The sequence below is a fragment of the Vanellus vanellus genome (assembly GCF_965231255.1).
Source record: "Vanellus vanellus genome assembly, chromosome: 16".
NCBI classification, from domain to species: Eukaryota; Metazoa; Chordata; class Aves; order Charadriiformes; family Charadriidae; genus Vanellus; species Vanellus vanellus.
Window position 1 is genome coordinate 5693335 of NC_138921.1, and position 18461 is coordinate 5711795.

Here is an 18461-nt window from a genome sequence, read left to right on the forward strand (position 1 = left end):
GAAAGAGGAAAAAGGAGAAATAGGTTCCACTAATGCTTAAGTTGTTTGTTTATTTAACTTGAGAAGCGATTTAATTTTCCTGAAACTTGCTTTCTGTAACAGTTGAACTGTTGTGATTGAACTTTCAAAAAATTCTGGAAACCTGTCTTGGAAAATGTCAGCCCAAATAAGACAGCGCTGGTAGCTTCAGAAGGTGTCAGACAGTGTTTGTAATAGGTAGTGATAATTCGCTCACAGAAAGACAGAGAATGCATCTGTCTTCCGCATACAACTAGGGTGAAAAGTGGAGAAGATACCTGGATAGAGTTAGAGGAGGACAGAGGGAGAGCTTGCTACAGTATTCTTGGGGTACAGGAGAGTGTTGGGACAGCTGGAAAGTTAGTGACTGACACCCTTCACTAGAGAACAGTTACAGCCAAGAGTTTTGGAGTAGGTAGCTTGCAGCTGGGAGGCCAAAGAGACTGAGAGGATGGGAAGCTTCAGTCATTGTGATGCTATTGCTGCTACTCACGTGAAGAAAGATTACAGCAATGCGAAGAGTAGAAATAAGAAAGGCCTTTCAAGATCTGCTTGCCAACAAAGCCAGACTCAAAGACGTGTGGAGCTGAGGGTATGGGGCCCTGTGGAGGTGGGAGCAGGGCAGCCAGTGGAAAGGCAAGACTGGTTCCAGGCCCCCCACCCCCTCACACCCCACCCCACCCCACCCCCCCGACTCGAAATGAGGGAAGTCACTTTTCTAGAGTTTAGAAGTTGAGTTTTTCACCAAATGGATTCTCCAATGCTTGTCTATATCATGCCTAGGGAGGCAGGAGTGCTAAAGCCGAGTGACTAACTCCTACTTTCTGTTATGTTTGGAGGAGAAATTGACTGGTACTTAGAGATTTCTAGGTAGAATTTCTCTTCCCTTTTCTGCTGTGCAGCCTATGGTTGGTGCAGGATTGGCAGCCATTGCTGGTCCTCAGACCAGATTCTTTTGTTCTTGCTATCTGCCAGCTATGTGGAAAGCCGGGCTGTGGCTGAGCAGGCAGTGGGCTTTTCTCCTAGCTTGGTCCCAAGGGGGTCCAGAGAAGTTGATCTCTGAAGCTGCATTAATAAATGGAATTACTGCTCTGCTTGCTACTACTGGTGCTAGCTTGTCCTTCCTGCTCCAGGGTTTCCAAATCCTTCTCCTTTCTTCCTCTCAGTATTTGGTTTTGTTTGTTTGTGTTGTTTTACTGTCACTTTCCCCTCGCCACCCCCAACAGATGCAACTTTTCCTTTTTATTCTCCAACTCTTTGCTCCTTAAGGGCTCTCTGCCTGGATGTACAGCCCTTCCTGAGGAGAGCTGGCACACCAGTACTGATGTTATAAATAATCTTGGCTCCTCTCCCTGCTCCTTCCCCTCCCTGCATGGAGCATGATTGGCTTCATTACAGAATTTGCCCTGTTTAATATCACCAAGACAATGAGACACCTCCAGCTTGTTTAGCAGAAGTTTTCAAAGATATTTACACTTTTAAAAATGAATTGAATAGTTTTTCTCTTTTGTAGGCTGTCAGCTTCTCTATGAGATTCTGAGCTGTGCTTACGGGAAACCTCTCCTTTGAACACATTCATTGCACAGCATATGAACACACTGTACCAAAGGAAGGTCTGAGAGTTAAAGTGCCTTTTATACGCCCACTTTGAATCACTGATTCTCGTTACAGAGCTGTGCCGGCAGCAACCACTTTGCAAAATCTTGTGCTGTGGTTTCTAGATTCTTAATCTGCGTTCTTCTAACATTTGCAAGAAAACAATTATTGCCGTTAATTTAAACAACAACCAGAAGCCCCAAGTTCTTTAAACAGAGTCAGGAACAGCTGAATCTGTCTAATCCTTGCAGCTGGTGAACTCAGGCTTGCAGTAATTGAATACAACATGCAATGCCAACCTGGTTAGTAAAGTAAAGTACTTAGGCTGACAAGCTGTAAACACATTCAAAACAGCCATGGCTTGGGGCCAGTGTATGCACACTCTCTAATATCTTCAGTGCTTCTAACCACTCTGACTGGCCTTGGTTCAGGTCGCAAGATTGCACTTATGACTGTGACTCAATCTTTTAGTTTTTAAGTCTTTGGAATAGCAAGAAGCACCACCGGGTTGAGAAGAAAACATCAGATCCTTATAGGCATGAGAAACCTGTGAAACTTCCTTTATACAGCTTTCCACTTTCCTTTCTGTTTTCTGGTGTTTTAAATGTAGTTCATGAGGAGTGGGAGCAGAGCGCTGATTTATTGCTTGCTTGTTCAGAACTGGCTGGGTGTTGGGTCCTCACAACTCCTGTGGCAGACAGACAGGAATGCTCTGGCTGATGCCCCATGGTAGTCTTGTAAGGTAGGTTTATTCTGAAACCTGTGGTTAGGAAGGTAGTAGCCAAAAGATGGAAGGGCAACGGAGAACGGCTAGAAATGGATGCTGGCATCAAAGAGGTATGGACAAAGTCAGAACGTGAAATACTAGTCAAACTTGTACAAGTGAAAAACGGGCTAACCAAGCTGGTTAGGAAGCAGGGGATGGACTTTTGACCACCTGGCACTCCCTGCTGAGTGGCTTGAATTTGCCAATACAGGCTGCTCCCACATCCTGCTGGGAACATCCCATCTGCACTTTGGTTAATAGGTGTATTTTCCCCTAGCTAATGCGGTCTGGTAGATGTGGTACCAGCTCCTCCCTTTGCCACAAGCAGCTCAAAGATTTCTGACTGCTTCCTTCTTTCCAGGGTAGGGGAAAGGCATCCTCAGCCTTGGCAGGTCTCCCTGATCCGGCGCGGAGCTCGATACCTATGCCCAGGATGTTCCCTCTCTTAACTGCCCTTCTGCCTGGAGCGCAGAAACAGAGCGGTCAGTGAGGCTATTGTGGTCACAGTGTTGCTCTTTGTTTCCTTTTTTTGTCAGATATGGGCAAAGCAGAAAATGCCCTTGGCACTGGGTGCATCACATCTTGGCGTGCTGTAAGGGGAGAGCGCAAGGACAGTCTCGCAGTAGCTCTGCCTCCTAATTGCTCTGTCTTGTTTTGGGTGAGCAGGTGAGCCTGTTCCCAATTCTGTAAGTGAGGAATGTTGTAATACCAAATAATAAACCTGCTCCTCTTCTTCCTGATGTTGGCACCAGCTCCTGGTGAATTTCTCAGTCCTGGAGTACGTTTCATAACAAGTGTGACTTAAAAAGCACCCTGAGGCTGAAGAAGCACAGGGGCTGTTTTCCAGATGTTCGTCTAGCAGCAAGAGATGCTGCTCAGTGCAGCCCCAGATGACATTGTTGGAAAAGGCCTCCCTCAGCAGGAAACTCTTGTCAGGGCAGCGGCTCTCAGGAGGAAATGCAGAGTGGCAGCACAATGCGGTCAGCAGCGCCATGGTGTCGTATTGATCCCTGACACAGCAGGAGATCATCTTTTCACGTATAAGGAATCTGGATGTAAATTTGAGGTACCGCATTGGAAACCTTGTAATGTGCTATGTGATTGTGCATAAACTCCCCTGGGGGTTTCTTCAGCAACTGCTGCACTGTAGCTTAAAGCAGCTAGGCCCTGCCCTGTCTAGCTGCATCTGAGGCTAGAGTTTTGCAAGCATCACACTTGGAAAACGCTCCTATTAAAAAGAGTTAGGACAATACTGTGGACTTTGCAAAGTGACCTTGTGGTAATGGCCAGGAAGGAAAGACTCTAGTGTGTCCTGGGAGATGTTTGTCTCTCTGAAAGCACATCTTTTTTAAAGAGAGGAAATTAACATTCAGGCAGAAAATGCTGTCTCTGTCAGCTGATGGTGCCCAGCAAGAACTGGCTTGTAAATTAAAGCATTTATTTGTAAAGAGGAAAACTGTTCTCAGCGCTACAAGGAAAACTGTTGTGCCACTGTCATGATGGGGAAGTTTGAATCATTTAAATAACTCGTCATTGTGTGCTGCTCTTTACAGATGTTACAAACATACCCAGCTGGTTTTTAAATCCTCACCTCCTCCAAGAGAACCTGCTGAAGATAATTATAGTACTGTGTCAATATTGACCAGTTACCTCATCCTCAGCAGCGGGGACTTCGGAGCGCTGTTAGTTTTTCTGAATGCTTCTTTGTGAAGCTGCATTTTTCTTTTGTAAGTGTTGTAAGAAATCTTTGGAAACCAAGCGGTATTGTGCCGTTCTTGCACCAGGGCTGCTACGTCCCTGCCTCTTTGGATGAAAGCAATCTTTGTTAAACATCTTGGGGCTGTCTGTCTTGATTACGCATATGTACCATGCCTTGCAAAATGGTCCATGAGGTGGACATCCAGGCAGTACTGATACAGAAATCATAAGGAATGGTCATAACTTTGTTGCACATTTCTGTCTGTGACAGTCACACAGGTGCCCTGTAGATGCACAGAATTTGTTGCAGCATTCATTTTACCAGGTAGTTTGTCACTGGTGTTTTTCTGAAATCTTCTGAACACGACTGATGAATTACAAATTCCTAGCTTCTTTGAGATGCCCTTTCAAGATTTTAAAAGGCGCTGTGGTTCTTGCTCAACCTCACTGAAGGGCAGGATACAAAGACAAGTTCTTCTTTCCATGCAGTACCTGACGTGTGTGTAAATTTTACTCATTTCCTTAGAACAGCTTCTGTCTGCCACTTTTATTTAAGAGGTGATGGCGGTATTTGACACCTCGCAAAATTTTTATAAAGTAGTTGCTGTAAGGTCTTTTAGCCTAGAAAAGAGCTTGTGAAATGTAATGAAAGCTTTCAAAAGTCAGGATGGTTATTGATGAGTCTGAATCCAGAAATATCTGGGAGCGTGAGGATCTGTTTCTTCATGTGGTGCGTAGGCTCAGAGTCACATTCGTAATGTGATAGGTACTGTAAGCTTCCCTATAGCCAAGATACCTTCTCTCCATAATGAACCTCATGTATACATCTTCAGGGTTCAAAGCATAGGACCGTAAACTAAATGGAGCTTTTTTGTCAGCTGTAGGGCTTTATGTTCAGTCAATAGAGTGGAGCATACTGCCATGTTTCCTGATCCTCTTGCTGCTGAAATCAATAGTTGAAGATTCCTTTGGATATTAAGAGGAGTAGGATGGAGCCCAAAACAACCTCCCTAAAGCCCTTGAAAAGTTATCTACCTTTCCAGATCCAACTGCTGACTCTATAATTCTTAGAGACGTTTAACAACGTAAAAAGGTTGCAAGAATTTAAAAAAAAACATTTCTGTGAACGGCATAAGTAAAAATAATTGGAAATAAGATTCTGTAAAAGGGGAGTGTTTCTCATTATTTATAACCTTCATTGTTGGGCCACACTTTTTTTCAGAGTTTATGGAAATACTCAATTTCACTTTATCAGGTTAAACATTTTTCAGGTAACAGCTTTGAGAGGAAGGATAATTGAAATTCACCAGAGGGGGGTTATTGCTTCTCTGAACAGGTGATGTTAGTCTTCTCTTGATGTGTACATTTGCCCATGAATGTATTTATTTTTTTTAGCTCTCTTTCTTCAGTTGTTTTGGTTAAGAACTCCTTCACGGAATCCCAATAAGAAAATCAGCATGTGCGTTCCAAGCAGTGCTGATTATTCCATCATCTAACTAAAAATAGGCATTGTGCAAGCTGGCACTGAAAAATAATTTACTGAATAGTAGGGAGTAGGAGAAAGAACAGCCATCTTAACAGGAATGTCAGGCTGTAACTGCTGTATGTTCACACACATCTGTGAGTTGCAGGGGAAGTGATCCTGCCTGCATAGAGAAACATGGCCTTGGAGTAAGATCATAGAGAACTCTTGTGGGAGGAGGGAGTGAGTTGCACATAACCAAGAGTCCCTAAGATTTGTTTAGGATTTTGATTTTTAAGTTCTGTGTTTTGTGAAGAAGTCAGGGCACCTAACTGAGGCACCAAAGTTGGATGACTAAAGCTAACACCTGTAAATAATCAAAGTGACATCAGTTGCTGGTAAATAAAATTTCCTTTAATGTTTGATGTTTGTCTTTTTCTAGAAACAGGACAATGAGCACAGGTGGGGTTTCTGTTTGGTTGTTTTTCTTAGTCTGAAAGTAAACCAAAAAATCAAGTATGCTGTGGTCAGCTGAATGATATCTTTTACTCTCTATCCTCATTCTTGTTTTTTTTTTTCCTCACCCTGCCCTCCTTCCCCCCCCCCTTTTTTTTCCTTTTTCTTTTTTCTCCATAACAACTTCCCTGTAGAGTGAGCCAGACCTGGAGAAAGGCCTGGAGATGAGAAAATGGGTCCTGTCAGGAATCCTAGCCAGTGAGGAAACATACCTGAGCCACCTGGAGGCTCTGCTGCTGGTAAGTGCTGGTGGCAGATACCATTTCAAACACTGGTACTTGAATTTTCACTGCTGCTTCCATCCAAAGTTTTACAGAACTTCACATACCATGGGTTACAAGCTATCGGGTGCAAAGGGTACCTGTTACTCCTCTTCTCCAGTAGAGAAAGAGAGGCTTAAAGAAGGGGCTGGATATGGCTCAACTAGGGAGTTATTAGTGTGGTAGTATCCAGGAGCCCTGTCTTTCAGTATCCTCTGCTAATTACCAGATATGTTGCTGTACAGTTGGACAGAGATGAAGAAAATGGAGTGCAAAGGGATTTTTATCGCACCAGTAATATCCTGGGAAAATCCACCTACCGGGGTGGCTGATCCCCATGAGAGAACTTGTTAATGTCTAGCTTTCAGGAGTTGTGTGAATGCAAATATCACTTATTAGTTGGATGAAAAACAACTGTCTGGAGGGACGTGTTGTAAAGTGGCAAGGGTGAATGTACTTGGTTTGCATGATAATGATTTCCTTCTTCCCTCATTTCAGCCTATGAAGCCTTTGAAAGCAGCTGCCACCACCTCTCAGCCTGTGCTGACTAGTCAGCAGATTGAGACAATATTCTTCAAAGTGCCTGAGCTCTATGAGATCCACAAAGAATTCTATGATGGGCTCTTTCCCCGAGTACAGCAGTGGAGTCACCAGCAACGTGTAGGGGACCTCTTCCAAAAGTTGGTGAGTCAGCTGCCATCACCAGAGGTTCTGTGACCTCTCATTCATCTCTCAGGTGCTGGTACGATTCCCTTTGGTGCCTATGTGTAGGCCGAAGGGATGAAAGGCCATAGCTGGGTTAGATGAGAAGCTTCTAGCTTTGCCACTGCAGTGAAGGGCCTACATCAAAAATTGAAGACTACAGCAAGCTATGCTACTGATACAAATGCAGTTTCATAGAAATGTTGAATTCCAGGGTGTCTGCAGGGTCATCAAACCGTTTGCTTTAGAGGAAGATTGGAGAATGGCATTGTTAAAAAGCATACTTTTTAACACTGACAGCTAAGTGTTCCTCATTATCGGTGAACTCCCTCACACGTACTTCCTTCCCTCTGTGGTGCTTTGCTCCATCTCGTGCTGATTTTCTGGTTTATGGTCATCACCTTTGGCTTTGCTTTTCTATCACCATCCTGGCCTTGATATGCTGATGCAGTCAACCTGCTGCTGAGAACCCTCCAAGCAACCCCCACAAAATTCTCAGAGTGTAGAACAGGACAAAGACACATACAGTGTATTCCTGAGGCTGAATTAAAATTGCTGAGTTTCTGAGCCAGATAGCAAATTGTTTGCATTCTAGGAGATTCCTTTGGCCCCTGCAGCCTCTCCCCTAGCAAGTGCAGAAACCAAAGGATTAAAGGAGCTGTTTCTTCCTTTTTAGAAAAGAAAAGAATCTCTACATTCCTGAGGTGCCTCTGATTCTCAGGGTAGGACTGACATTCCAGTGAGGGGTTTATTGGATGGGGAGTATGCTTTACCAGGGTCACTCAATTGTTAGCAGCTGTGTAGCCCAGCATGCGCTCCATACCCTATGGTGCAGGGGAAGATGGGCCTAGAAGATGATGTTTTCCATCCCCAACAGGAGCTCAAGATCAAAATACAGGAACCTGCTTTTCACTGCCAGCACATTTTAGCCACCAGGGGTCAAGTCGGGGCCTTGGTGAGTAGATCATGGTATGCAATTTGAGCAACTGGTTTAAGGAGACAAAACCACCTGCTGCTGGTTGCTGAAGCAAAGATACAGAAGGCTGCTGAAAGTGGAAGCCTCACAAACTGTATTGAAAATGTAGCGCAGCAATGAAGATAACGCTAACTGACTGCTGGCTGTCAAGCAAGCTTTGACTCACCGTACAGCTAGTTAGGCCTTTGTTTAAGACATTTCTTGCTGATGGTGATAGCAGGTTTAGGAGTTAAGCCCTCCTGGCACTCTATTTTTATGTTCCCCTAATTTTGTGCGTTTGTAACAGAATTGTTGATTTTTTTGGATTCGTATTGGAAGCAAAGGAGCAAATTGCCCTACTGCAGGAAGCTTTGAGCTGGCTTAGCCAGTTTCAGTTTCTGGTGGTTTGGTGTGGTATTGGTGGGAATTGTGAACTCTTTGCTCAATGAGATAAAGCTAATAATTCTTGGCAGGCAGTGGGAAGCAGCTAGATGAGAGAGAGAGCGAGAACACCAGGCGTTACAAGACATCTATACAGGATGTACATCAAATCTTTTGGAGCAGACTGTTTACTTGTGGTTATGTCATGCAATCTGATGATAAACACTGGAATCCTGGTTATTATCCTGAGGTCCCTGGGGACATCAATTTTCTTTAATATCATTCAAAACAGCACCGTAGATTGAAGTTATAGATAGTTCATGCAAGGAGTTCTAGAATTTGATGTAGTCTGGCACAAAGTACAATCCACTTGCAACATCAGTGACTGTTATTCCACCTTTTTCCTGTGGAAACTAAGGAAAAAAAAAAAAAGTTAGGCGTGTGGGAGTGAAATATGCTTCTCATTTTGGGGGAATATTTTGTATGTATTTTTTTTTATAACTAGAAGAGAAGCACTTTAGAACTGTTTTTAGAAATGAAGAAATATTTAGTAAATATTATCACTGATAGTTTTCAGGAATGGAAAGAATTTTAACCAAAAGCCAGTTATTTCTACCAAAGCTTGTTTAATTTTCAGTGTGTTCTTTTTAATTGAAAAAGAGAAAACTTAAACCAGCATGAAAACTATGTGTGAGCAATATTGCTCTGACTGGAAGCTCAGTTTTTAACGAAAAAGATGTTTTTTCTGACCGCATATGATAGAGGAAAACAAAAGCTTAGAGAGACTGTTCAGGAGGTAGCAGGAAATGAAAGAGCCACACAGGAATGGAGAAACTTTAAAGCTCTGCTATGTTAGCTGGCATCATCCAAACCAACATGTCATAAGCCCTGCAATTGGTCAGTAATTCTGGCAGCAGCTTCTTCACAGAATTGTGCCGCAGTAGCAAATACAGATTTTAGTCTCTCCACGCTGCGGGGGACCAGGTCATCCCTGGCATAAGTGAGCGCAGTTTCCTTCAGCTTCACCCATAACCATGCTATTTTGTATGAGGGTTGAGATTGGTTCCTAGTTTTTCAGTAAAATGTGCCCTAGGAAATAGCTTGGTGGTTTTTAGCCTCTGTTAGCTAAAGAAATTTGTGCAGAGAATGTTCTCCCAAGAGTGGCTTTTTTCTCTTCCATCGTCTCTTGCACAAAGCTCTGTAGAGGATAGGGAACACAATGATTATGAGAGAGCAGGAGAGGAAAAGAGCAGTCTGTGGGAAAGATAACTGCTCTGCCTGCTGCATGCCTAGGGCAGAAGTGTCAGGGAAGTTGCAGAAATAATAAGGTATGTGCAAGCTCTTCTGGTAACAAATTCCTCTTTAATGGAGCCTTTTACAGCACTCCACCTGTTGGCTCAGTACTGACCATGCAATTGCAAGCAAGTTCAAGCTGCTGAGGTGTTTACAGCACAGCCAGTGCAGCTCTGCAACACAAAACTAGCTCTGCAGTCCAGACCAGCTTGGAAGCTACCCAGGGATTTCCCAACCTAGAATATTATGTTCTCTGGTGTGAATATGGCTGCAATTCCTAAGTCGGCAAACTGATCAGTGCTAAGACTCGGTGATAACAATGGCTTATTACTGCACTCTGAGGCCTGCTCCATCTTCTTCTGGACCAATTGCATATTCCTTCTGCAGGAAAACTGTCATTTTCGGTCACCTAGTGCTGTAGTCACTGCCTTCCAAACACATTGTGCTCTGGATCTCTCTTCTGTATTTTCAGCACTCTGCTGCCCTTATAGTGATGTTCGCTAGTGCAGATATGGGTTAATATCTGGGTTTGAGTTAGTGTGTCCATCATACAAAAGCTAACAAGTAGCTTACTGGGGTCGCATTTGTGCTGTTGGGCTGAATCATTCCTATCTGATTCATATTTTGTGGCAAATACCCAGCAGCTCCAGTTACATCAATGAGCTAAAATATTAATAGATACTAATCTGGCAGTTCAGAAGGGAAAAATAGATGGCAGTAATAAGGATGTGTCATCCTCGCAGGCTTCCACATCCTTCACAAGTGAACTTGTTCAGCATAGATGGAACTGGGTGCATGGGAGCACCTGCCCTGGTTAAGCAAAGCTGACAGGTCAGAGGTGTCTTTCTGGGCCTGCTCAGCATTCCCTGTGATTCATTGGCATGAAGGAACATGACCTGATCATTAGATACTGAGGCTGGCCATCCCAAACTGTCTTCTACCCCAGCATTTATTTTATTTTGTTTTGCTTCCTGCAGGCCAGCCAGCTGGGAGTGTACCGGGCCTTTGTGGATAACTATGAAGTTGCTATGGAGACAGCAGAGAAATGCTGCCAAGCCAATGCTCAGTTTGCTGAAATCTCTGAGGTAATGTCACGGTATTCAGACACATGAGCCGTCTGGATCTGACTAATACCCTGCGATGTCACTTCTGTCTATCCTCCAAGTATCTTTGCAGCCCTGAGTTCTGGAGGCTCCTGTAGGCTTGCTGCTTTGGCTCATGTTCTTAGTGATTTATACTTTGGGCTAATAGAGGTGATCACATAGGCAGCCTTTATGTACTGTCCCCACCCAGGGAATCTTATTAAAATTGGCATTGCTTTGAACTTCTCAGCTCTGTGCCACCTTCATGCATTTCTAGAAGGGAAAGCTGTATTTGAGTTTCTCAAGTATTTCTCTTGCTAATGATAATGCTGACTGTGGTGTAAAAAGCCATCCTTAATGGCTTCAATTATGGCTATCAGTGGAATTGCAGGTTCCACTGGTGTGGAGAGAAGGAGAGGGTAGCTCTCTGTTTAAAAAGGCAAGTGTGTCAACCATAATCTATAATGTTCTTCATTGGGCTATTCTGATTTCCCCTCTTTAAGAGGAGTACCTTGTGTCAAAGCATTTTGAATACTTTTTCAGGCTTCCCAGGCCACTGGCTTTGCCTGCAGTGCATGGTCTCATTGACTCTTTGTATTGAGGTGATGATTATATCTCAAAGAACTTAGTTGCCAAGAGAACATGAACTTCATATGTGTGTCCTTAAAAACAAGCAGATAAATAATCAGAGCTGAATAATACTGGGGGCATTCATTGCCCTGAAAAAACCCCTGAGCACATTCAACATTGCATGTCGCTTTTGATTTTTATGATAAAGAGGTAAAATAAAACATGCTCTTTCTGTGAAATGGGGGAAGCAAGGCTTGCCTTTTGGGATCTGCTGTACTATTCATCAGAGTGCAAATGTCTTCTGTTCTCTCCTTTCCTGAGGATTTCCATCAGGTTCTGGTCCTTTGCCTGACCGCTTCTGTGCTCTAGTGGTATCAACTCATTAGTAAAGTAGCTTCCCCTGTGCTTACTTTTCTTTCTGTACTAAAATGCATTTCATGGACTTTCCCACTTATTTGTAGTAATATGTCTAGATAGTATTATGGTAGTCCTTAGAAGACAGAATACAGATTAAGGCCCCAGGGTCCTGGGCTCTGTGCAAATGTGATCCTTCGGTTTTGCTGTTTTCTGAAGGAAAATTTGGAATGGTGGTGATGATACTTTTGCATTAGTGTGCCGGTGAGGATTTCAGAGCTCAGCACATAAATGCATGTAACTTCACAGTCCATGTACAATGAGAAGAGTCACAGGCATTGTTCCTTTTCTACCACAAAAGAGAGCTGACTTGCCCAAAGTCACCCAGCTCTGAGTACAAGTATAAGGAAGTATAACCTGGGGGTACTGAATCCCAATCCTGTACTTTATTTATTGGTGGTCTACACATGCTATGATAACATCTGCATCCTTATGGACATGTCTTTCTCCTGCAAGTGATTTAAAAACTCCACCATACCTGTTACTATAGGTGGTTCCCTGCTTTGCTGCATCTCTATTGACACGCGCTCCTAAGAAAATTGCTTAATATTTGAGATGCGTGGGCACCTGTGACATGGCTGTGGTGGATTTACCAAGAAGGAAAGCGCATTTTTCCTTTACTGACTTGAGCTGTGTTAGGGCTGTCTTCCATTCACACTTAGGCCCTCCCTTGGAGGAGCAGATAGTGTCTTACATTCCCATGTGATATTTCAAGGTGACTGACCATCTGCTACGTGGGTTTCCTTTTTCTTTTAGAACCTAAAGGCTAGAAGCACAAAGGAATCTAAAGATCAGACAACGAAAAATTCCTTGGAAAGTGAGTGATCCATGCAGAGGAGACTGGTTTGTCAGGACTGAGTGGAGGCTGTTGCCAAACCTCCACTCTTCCTTTTTCTTTTTAAATGCTGGAAGGTTTTGGAGTCTTTGGTGGCTCTATCTGGGAAATCAGTGCCCTTTTGCTAAGTAGCAGAGCTCATGCATAGTAAGCTGCATGCATGCATGGGGAAGCCCCTGCCCAGCTTAAAACCTCATCAGTCCCTTTGGGCAAAACCAGGCCAAGCAAAGGACTGCTGGGATTTTAAGAGAACATCTGCTACCCAGTGACAGCACAAATGCAATCCTAGCAATTATTGTTATATGGTTTTTGCCCTATGGTAGCATCTAGAGAGCCTGATCAAGATCAGGTTCCATGGTGCTTGTCTCTATGAGCATAAGTAGAAGACCACCCAAATTATAAGAAGCTTCCATACTCACTAATATAAAAGCCAATCCTCTTCCTGGTTTGGCCTCTTATTGGTATTTGGAAGCACTCAACGTGTCATGCTGAACTCCAGAAGGAGGGACGCACTGCCAACCTTTCAGAGACCGCCTTGGCAACTTTAAGAGTGCAAGGCCCAATTCTGACCTGTGGGACCAGGCAGGTTGCCAGGGAATTGTTGGAAGTGTGCCGTGCTGTGTGCAGTTGTTCTGTACTACCTTGTGTGCTCCTCATCCACTGTCTGGCAGGGTGTGCTCACAGGTGGGCATCTGTTTGCTGTGGAGCATGTTTATTTCCTCTATGTGTTCATGTGTGTTTTATTCGCTGTGCAGCACATTAACTTTAGAGAAGGGAATTTTCCAGTAGCTCATTGGTTAATAAACCTGTGCCTGTACATTCAGTTGCATTGGATATGTTGTTCTATAGGGGCTGTATTTAGATACCTCTTCCTTATGTTCCTGCTGCTTTTTTTTCCACAGCTTTATTATACAAGCCAGTGGATCGAGTGACTCGCAGCACGCTTGTCCTGCATGTAAGTATCTGAAGGGTAGTTTTCAAACATTGGGCCCCTTTCCTATTTTCTTCACCCTTCAAATTTTCCATGGAGCTGTGGGGCTGCAAGAGTAAACCTGTCATGCTGTGTAAGAGCCTCTTCCCTTTACACTAAGGGGCGGAAGTCCGTAGGTTGGACCCTGCTTTCTCCTCAGTTGTGTTATCAAGAAGTGCGGAGTATTATCCTCCTGCTCTAGAGATAAAGCCTTGCTCTAATCTTTAAGAATAAGCTGGAGCATCTTGTCCTACAGCTGTAGTTAGGGGCCCTCAGAGCCTTCTGCTTTCCAGTGCTGCTCATGGTTCTGTTCTTTGTGTTTGGTGTCAGGATTTGCTCAAGCACACTCCGGTGAGCCACCCTGATCATCCACTCCTGCAGGATGCTCTGCGGATCTCACAAAACTTCCTCTCCAGCATCAATGAGGAGATCACTCCTCGTCGGCAGTCCATGACTGTGAAGAAGGGGGAGGTGAGTCTTCCTGCTTTCGTTATTTTCTCAATTTCTAAATAGTGGCTGTACCCTTTCTGTAGAGCGGACTAGGAGGTGACGCTATTAATTTGTTGCTAAGATACAGTTTATGCGGTGTCCTTGCTCTCTGAAGTCTGTGGTACAGCTCTTCTCTGTTTTCTGTCCAGAAAACAGTTTGGAAACCCAGAGGAAAAGTACGATTAGAGTTTTGTCCTTAGCACTGTTATAATCATTTGCCATACATAATTTCTATGATGCATATTGCTATGCACTAAATGAATTTGTATTTTACCTGCAAACTCAAACCAAACAGGAAGCTTGGGAGGAGAAAAAGGTGAGGAAACATCAGAAATCATAGAAGATCAGGAAGAGCTGTTTTCCAGAGTCTTTGTTCTCATTACTAAACTCATTTTTTGTGTCCTCATTTCTAAAGAAGAATGTTGTAAATGGGACTAGGAAGCAAAACAAGCGGAAGGGGTTGGGAAAGCTAAGGGAGGTGATTGACTCCTAAGGGCATAACATAACTTTTCTCAGTTCTGCTAGGAGCTAGACTACACCCAGGAATTTCTAAGATGTGCAGTTCCTTTACCTGCGTGCGATGTTGTGCAAGGAGGGCATAGAGCTACACAACGTTAAAATCCTGCATGCCTCAATGCGCTGATTCTTCTGCCTCATAATTTCAGTAGAAGGCAATTCAGTCCTTCCTGATGAGGAAAAGCCAGGACTGACGGAAGTATCAAGAGAGAAAAGGATGTAGGAGATTGGACAAAAGAGAGGTGCTGCTCAAATAGTGTAAGAGGAATTGTGGCACCATGCCAGAGACATTGGCTGACCAAAACTGACCCAAATTGCCCTGTACAAAAACATCTCTTACAAAAACATCTCTTACAAAACCCAGGAGATTAAGATACCATGAACCTTCATGATGTATTCCTAAATCCTGTCAGCTAAACATGCTTACTTTTAGCTGTTAGACTGATTTTCAACTGACAAAGATTTGCTAGGAGCTGCAGTACTGGGAATTTGGTGTACTTTGTCCTGCAAGTCTTGCTCATTGTCTCATTTTGGCAACTGAGGAAGTCTGCAGCTGAGAAAAGGAGAGGCTGAGCAATTGGAGGCTGAGGTGGAAGCTCAGACATCAGTCACCAGGGCCTCAGTGATAGTAGATGGCCTCATTAAAGTGGATGCTGATTGAGTCGTAGCAGAAATCGCAGGCTAGAATGCCCCTTCGCAGGGGAGGGAGCATTTTGTTTTCTCCAGTTGTCTGTCAGCATCTCAATGAGGGATGCAGGCTTTGAGAAGTGTCATGCAGAATCCTGATGAGGTGCCAGAGCCCAGGCAGAGGGGCAGGCTCAAGTGGATGATCCTGATGATCTCTTTTTGGAGTGGTGTATTTGTCAGATCTTAGAAAGTAAGATGGGGAGGCTTGTCACGGTTGGGCTCAGCAGGCTTGTTCATGCTCTCACTGGTCCTGCAGTAACTCCGTGTATGATGTGGGGAGTGAAAGAATGGGACATACCCAAGGAGGGGGTTGTGGGTGTGCTGGAGGGGACTGGGAACCCTTTGTGCTCTCTCTCACTGCACATAGCTTGCGCTGACCTCAGTGAAGAAAAGCACTTGCTTCTAATGTTTCCCAGAGTTTGCATTCCACTCCAGCAATCTGATGGTGGATACTTTCTTTAGTCATTTGGCACCAAAATCCCGTTTTTTCCAAGTGGTAGTGCCCCAGTTGACACCACTCTGTGTCTAGAGAGTAGGTATGTTCACTCTCTACGTAGTAATCCAGAGACACAAGTGTGCTCCCAGCTATTCTGTGTGGGTTAGTGATGGCTGCTCCTTCCTACAAGCTACTCAGCTTGGGGTCATAGCTGGGTTTTGTTTATGCCTGTAAATCTTTCCTTTTCTACTTATCCTTTCCTCCCACTCGCCTTGCTTGTGCTTCCCCTAGGGTGACAGGACAGTGTGCAGTTTGCATCTCCTAATTGACTGCTCTCAATGCATAATGCATTTTTTTTATTTTATTTTAATGACTCACCAGCTTGCTTTGATGGCTTTTTTCATTATTTGTCTTCCTCCCATTGAAATTTCCTTGGTGGAAATGAAGGAGGGAAAACAGCCCTTTCCCCTCATGTATTGCTGAGGTGCTGATCTCAGTTATCTTTTTTTCCCAGTCCTTGCCTTTTATGTGGAATATTTTTCCCCTTTGAGTGCATCATGGGGAGGAGTCAAATCTCCTTTGCCAGCCACTTGCTCCAGCTCTTTTTTTCAGGATTGCTTTGAACTGGGGAAAGCAGCCAGTTGTTAATCTCCCTAGTGACAGGCTGCTAAGGAGGGGAGTGCAGGTCAGGAGAGAGTACAGGCTCATCAGCACAGTATTCCTGCCTTTTGCAAAAGGTGATTCCTTGCTCTGGGAGCATTGACTCAGTCTGACCTGCCTGCTGTTTTCTTGCATGATGTCAGGTGTCCTTCCTGCACATCAGCCCCCTGGTTCTGCTTGGCTCAGTAGGCTTTTTTCCAATTCTAGACTTACGCATATAAACTGAAAGTTTACTGTGATGCGTGGACCGGGTTTAATTTGCTGGGCTGAATGAGTATTTCAGGTAGTGCAAGGGGATGGGGACAAAAGCAGTAAAAACATTCACCAGAGGGACAGAAAGGAGGGCTGCAACAGGGAAGGCAGTATTGGTGGGTTAAGCCTATGAACACATAGTTTGGTCCTTGCTGCCTGCCAGGCAATCCTTCTCTGCTTCGTGGTTTGCTGAGTGCTGCAGTATAAAGGAGCCAGAAGAGCACCAGCCCCAGTCTGGCAACACAAGGGAGTCAGGGGGGCTTAGCTGGGCTCTTGGGTCTGTTTCCATTCAGCCTGATCTGCTGCATTCCCTTGCTCCCTCCTTTTCCTATCTTTCTATTTTAACTTTTTTGATGGATTATCTGCAGGTATCCACTTTGCCAACCCTCTAAATAACCGAACAAATGCATGGAGGGAAGGGGGATCTGAGTAGCACTGCACCTTCTGACCCAGCATGCGAGTGGTGGAGTATCTTCCACCCCTTAGGACCATGGAGCAGGCATCTTGTTTGCTCACTGCTGATACTTCTTCAGCACTATCCTCTTGGCTTAAATAGGGAACCTCTTGAAGGTTCTATGGGGGATGGTCCCTTGGGGAAGCAGAAAAACAAATGCTTTGAGGTGAAGGATGTGCCACTATTATGTACCAGAAGGAAGGGAATAATAACCTTTCTAGTCTTATTAACAGAGCAGCAATATGGACTGCATGGGTGGGTTTTTTTTTAGCTGAGCCTGAATGCAAATGACTGGAGCTTGTGTTGTCTTTCCCTGCCAGAAGTAAAGGCTTGTGTTTCCAGCTAATTCAGCCTGTTTCTGTAAAGCAGGAATTAATGAAACTGCCAAAAATTGCAGAGTTTGTTTGGGAGATGGTTTCTTGACTGCTGCTTGTCTAATGCTCTTCACAGAAAGTTGTTTCAGGCAGTTCAGACCAACCTGAGTGGTGGTGGCTGCCATTCTGCCTTGCAGGGCCATGCAGTCCCACCTTCTCTGAAGTGTTCGCACTGGAATTTTTGTGATTACACAGTGGCATGGAGGAATGGAGCTGCATAAAAATGAAGCCTTTTTGAGTTTTGTGTCACTCCACTGGCTGAGTGACTTAGTATCTGGTTTCATCAGCACCAGTCCAGACACAAGAGAGCTGACAGGCAGTTTCTTTTGTGATCAAGCCCGCTAGATCACATGTTGGATTGGCTTATGCTACTGTGCGCTTTTTCCCTTGCCCTGGAGAGAAGAGGCTGCTTGGCAAGTTGCTCTACCATGTTTCTAAATGTGGTTTTAAACTGCAGTCAAGGGACCTGGGTATCATTGCCTTAGGCTCCTGTTTAACTTGGTAGAGACCAAGTGTGCTAGGGAAGGGAAAGGACAAAGGACATTTGCAAGGGAGCAGAAGTGCAAACAAAAGCCTTTGAAAAGCTGGAAGCTAAGCTTAGACACAGGCAGCCATGCACAGCTTGAGGCCTGGTGCCTACTGCTTCTGGAGGCCTTGGGCAGATGTTGGCAACAGAGCAATCAAAACTGATCTTGGATGCTTCACACTCTGTCTTACAGCTGGAGTCAGAGAGCTCCTAGTGACAGGAGCTTTGGAAAGAAAAAAGAAAGGCTATTAAAATGCTTAAAGAGCAGCCAGTTTAGCTCCCTAGGCAGAGCATCCCTTTATTCTGCAGTGCTGGTCTTGCAACACACACACACGAGGAATCATTTTCTTCCTACACTCTGCAGAAAGCCAAACCACCTCTTCCTCACTGACATATGCCAATACCCATCTCCTGCTTTTACCTTCCTCCTCCTGCATCACACATGTTCTAGTCCTTCCCGGGGTTCTCACCCACACACACTGCAAGCTGCTGTCACCGCATCGGATGAGCTTTTTCCTCGGCACACAAGTGAGGAGATGGCCTTTTGTA

At 44.4% G+C, this 18461-nt stretch overlaps 1 protein-coding gene across 2 annotated transcripts in view; it reads left to right on the top strand.

The window, feature by feature from the left end:
- BCR (BCR activator of RhoGEF and GTPase) overlaps positions 1-18461 on the top strand; it is a gene marked incomplete at its 5' end in the record, with an annotated part of 101533 nt that overhangs the window by 56132 nt on the left and 26940 nt on the right. For both annotated transcript variants that reach the window (XM_082491391.1, XM_082491390.1), the window contains 6 exons: positions 6191-6295; positions 6815-7000; positions 10625-10732; positions 12470-12530; positions 13451-13503; positions 13849-13989. In XM_082491391.1, coding sequence (XP_082347517.1) covers positions 6191-6295; positions 6815-7000; positions 10625-10732; positions 12470-12530; positions 13451-13503; positions 13849-13989 — 654 coding nt within the window. The remainder of the gene's footprint in view (positions 1-6190; positions 6296-6814; positions 7001-10624; positions 10733-12469; positions 12531-13450; positions 13504-13848; positions 13990-18461) is intronic.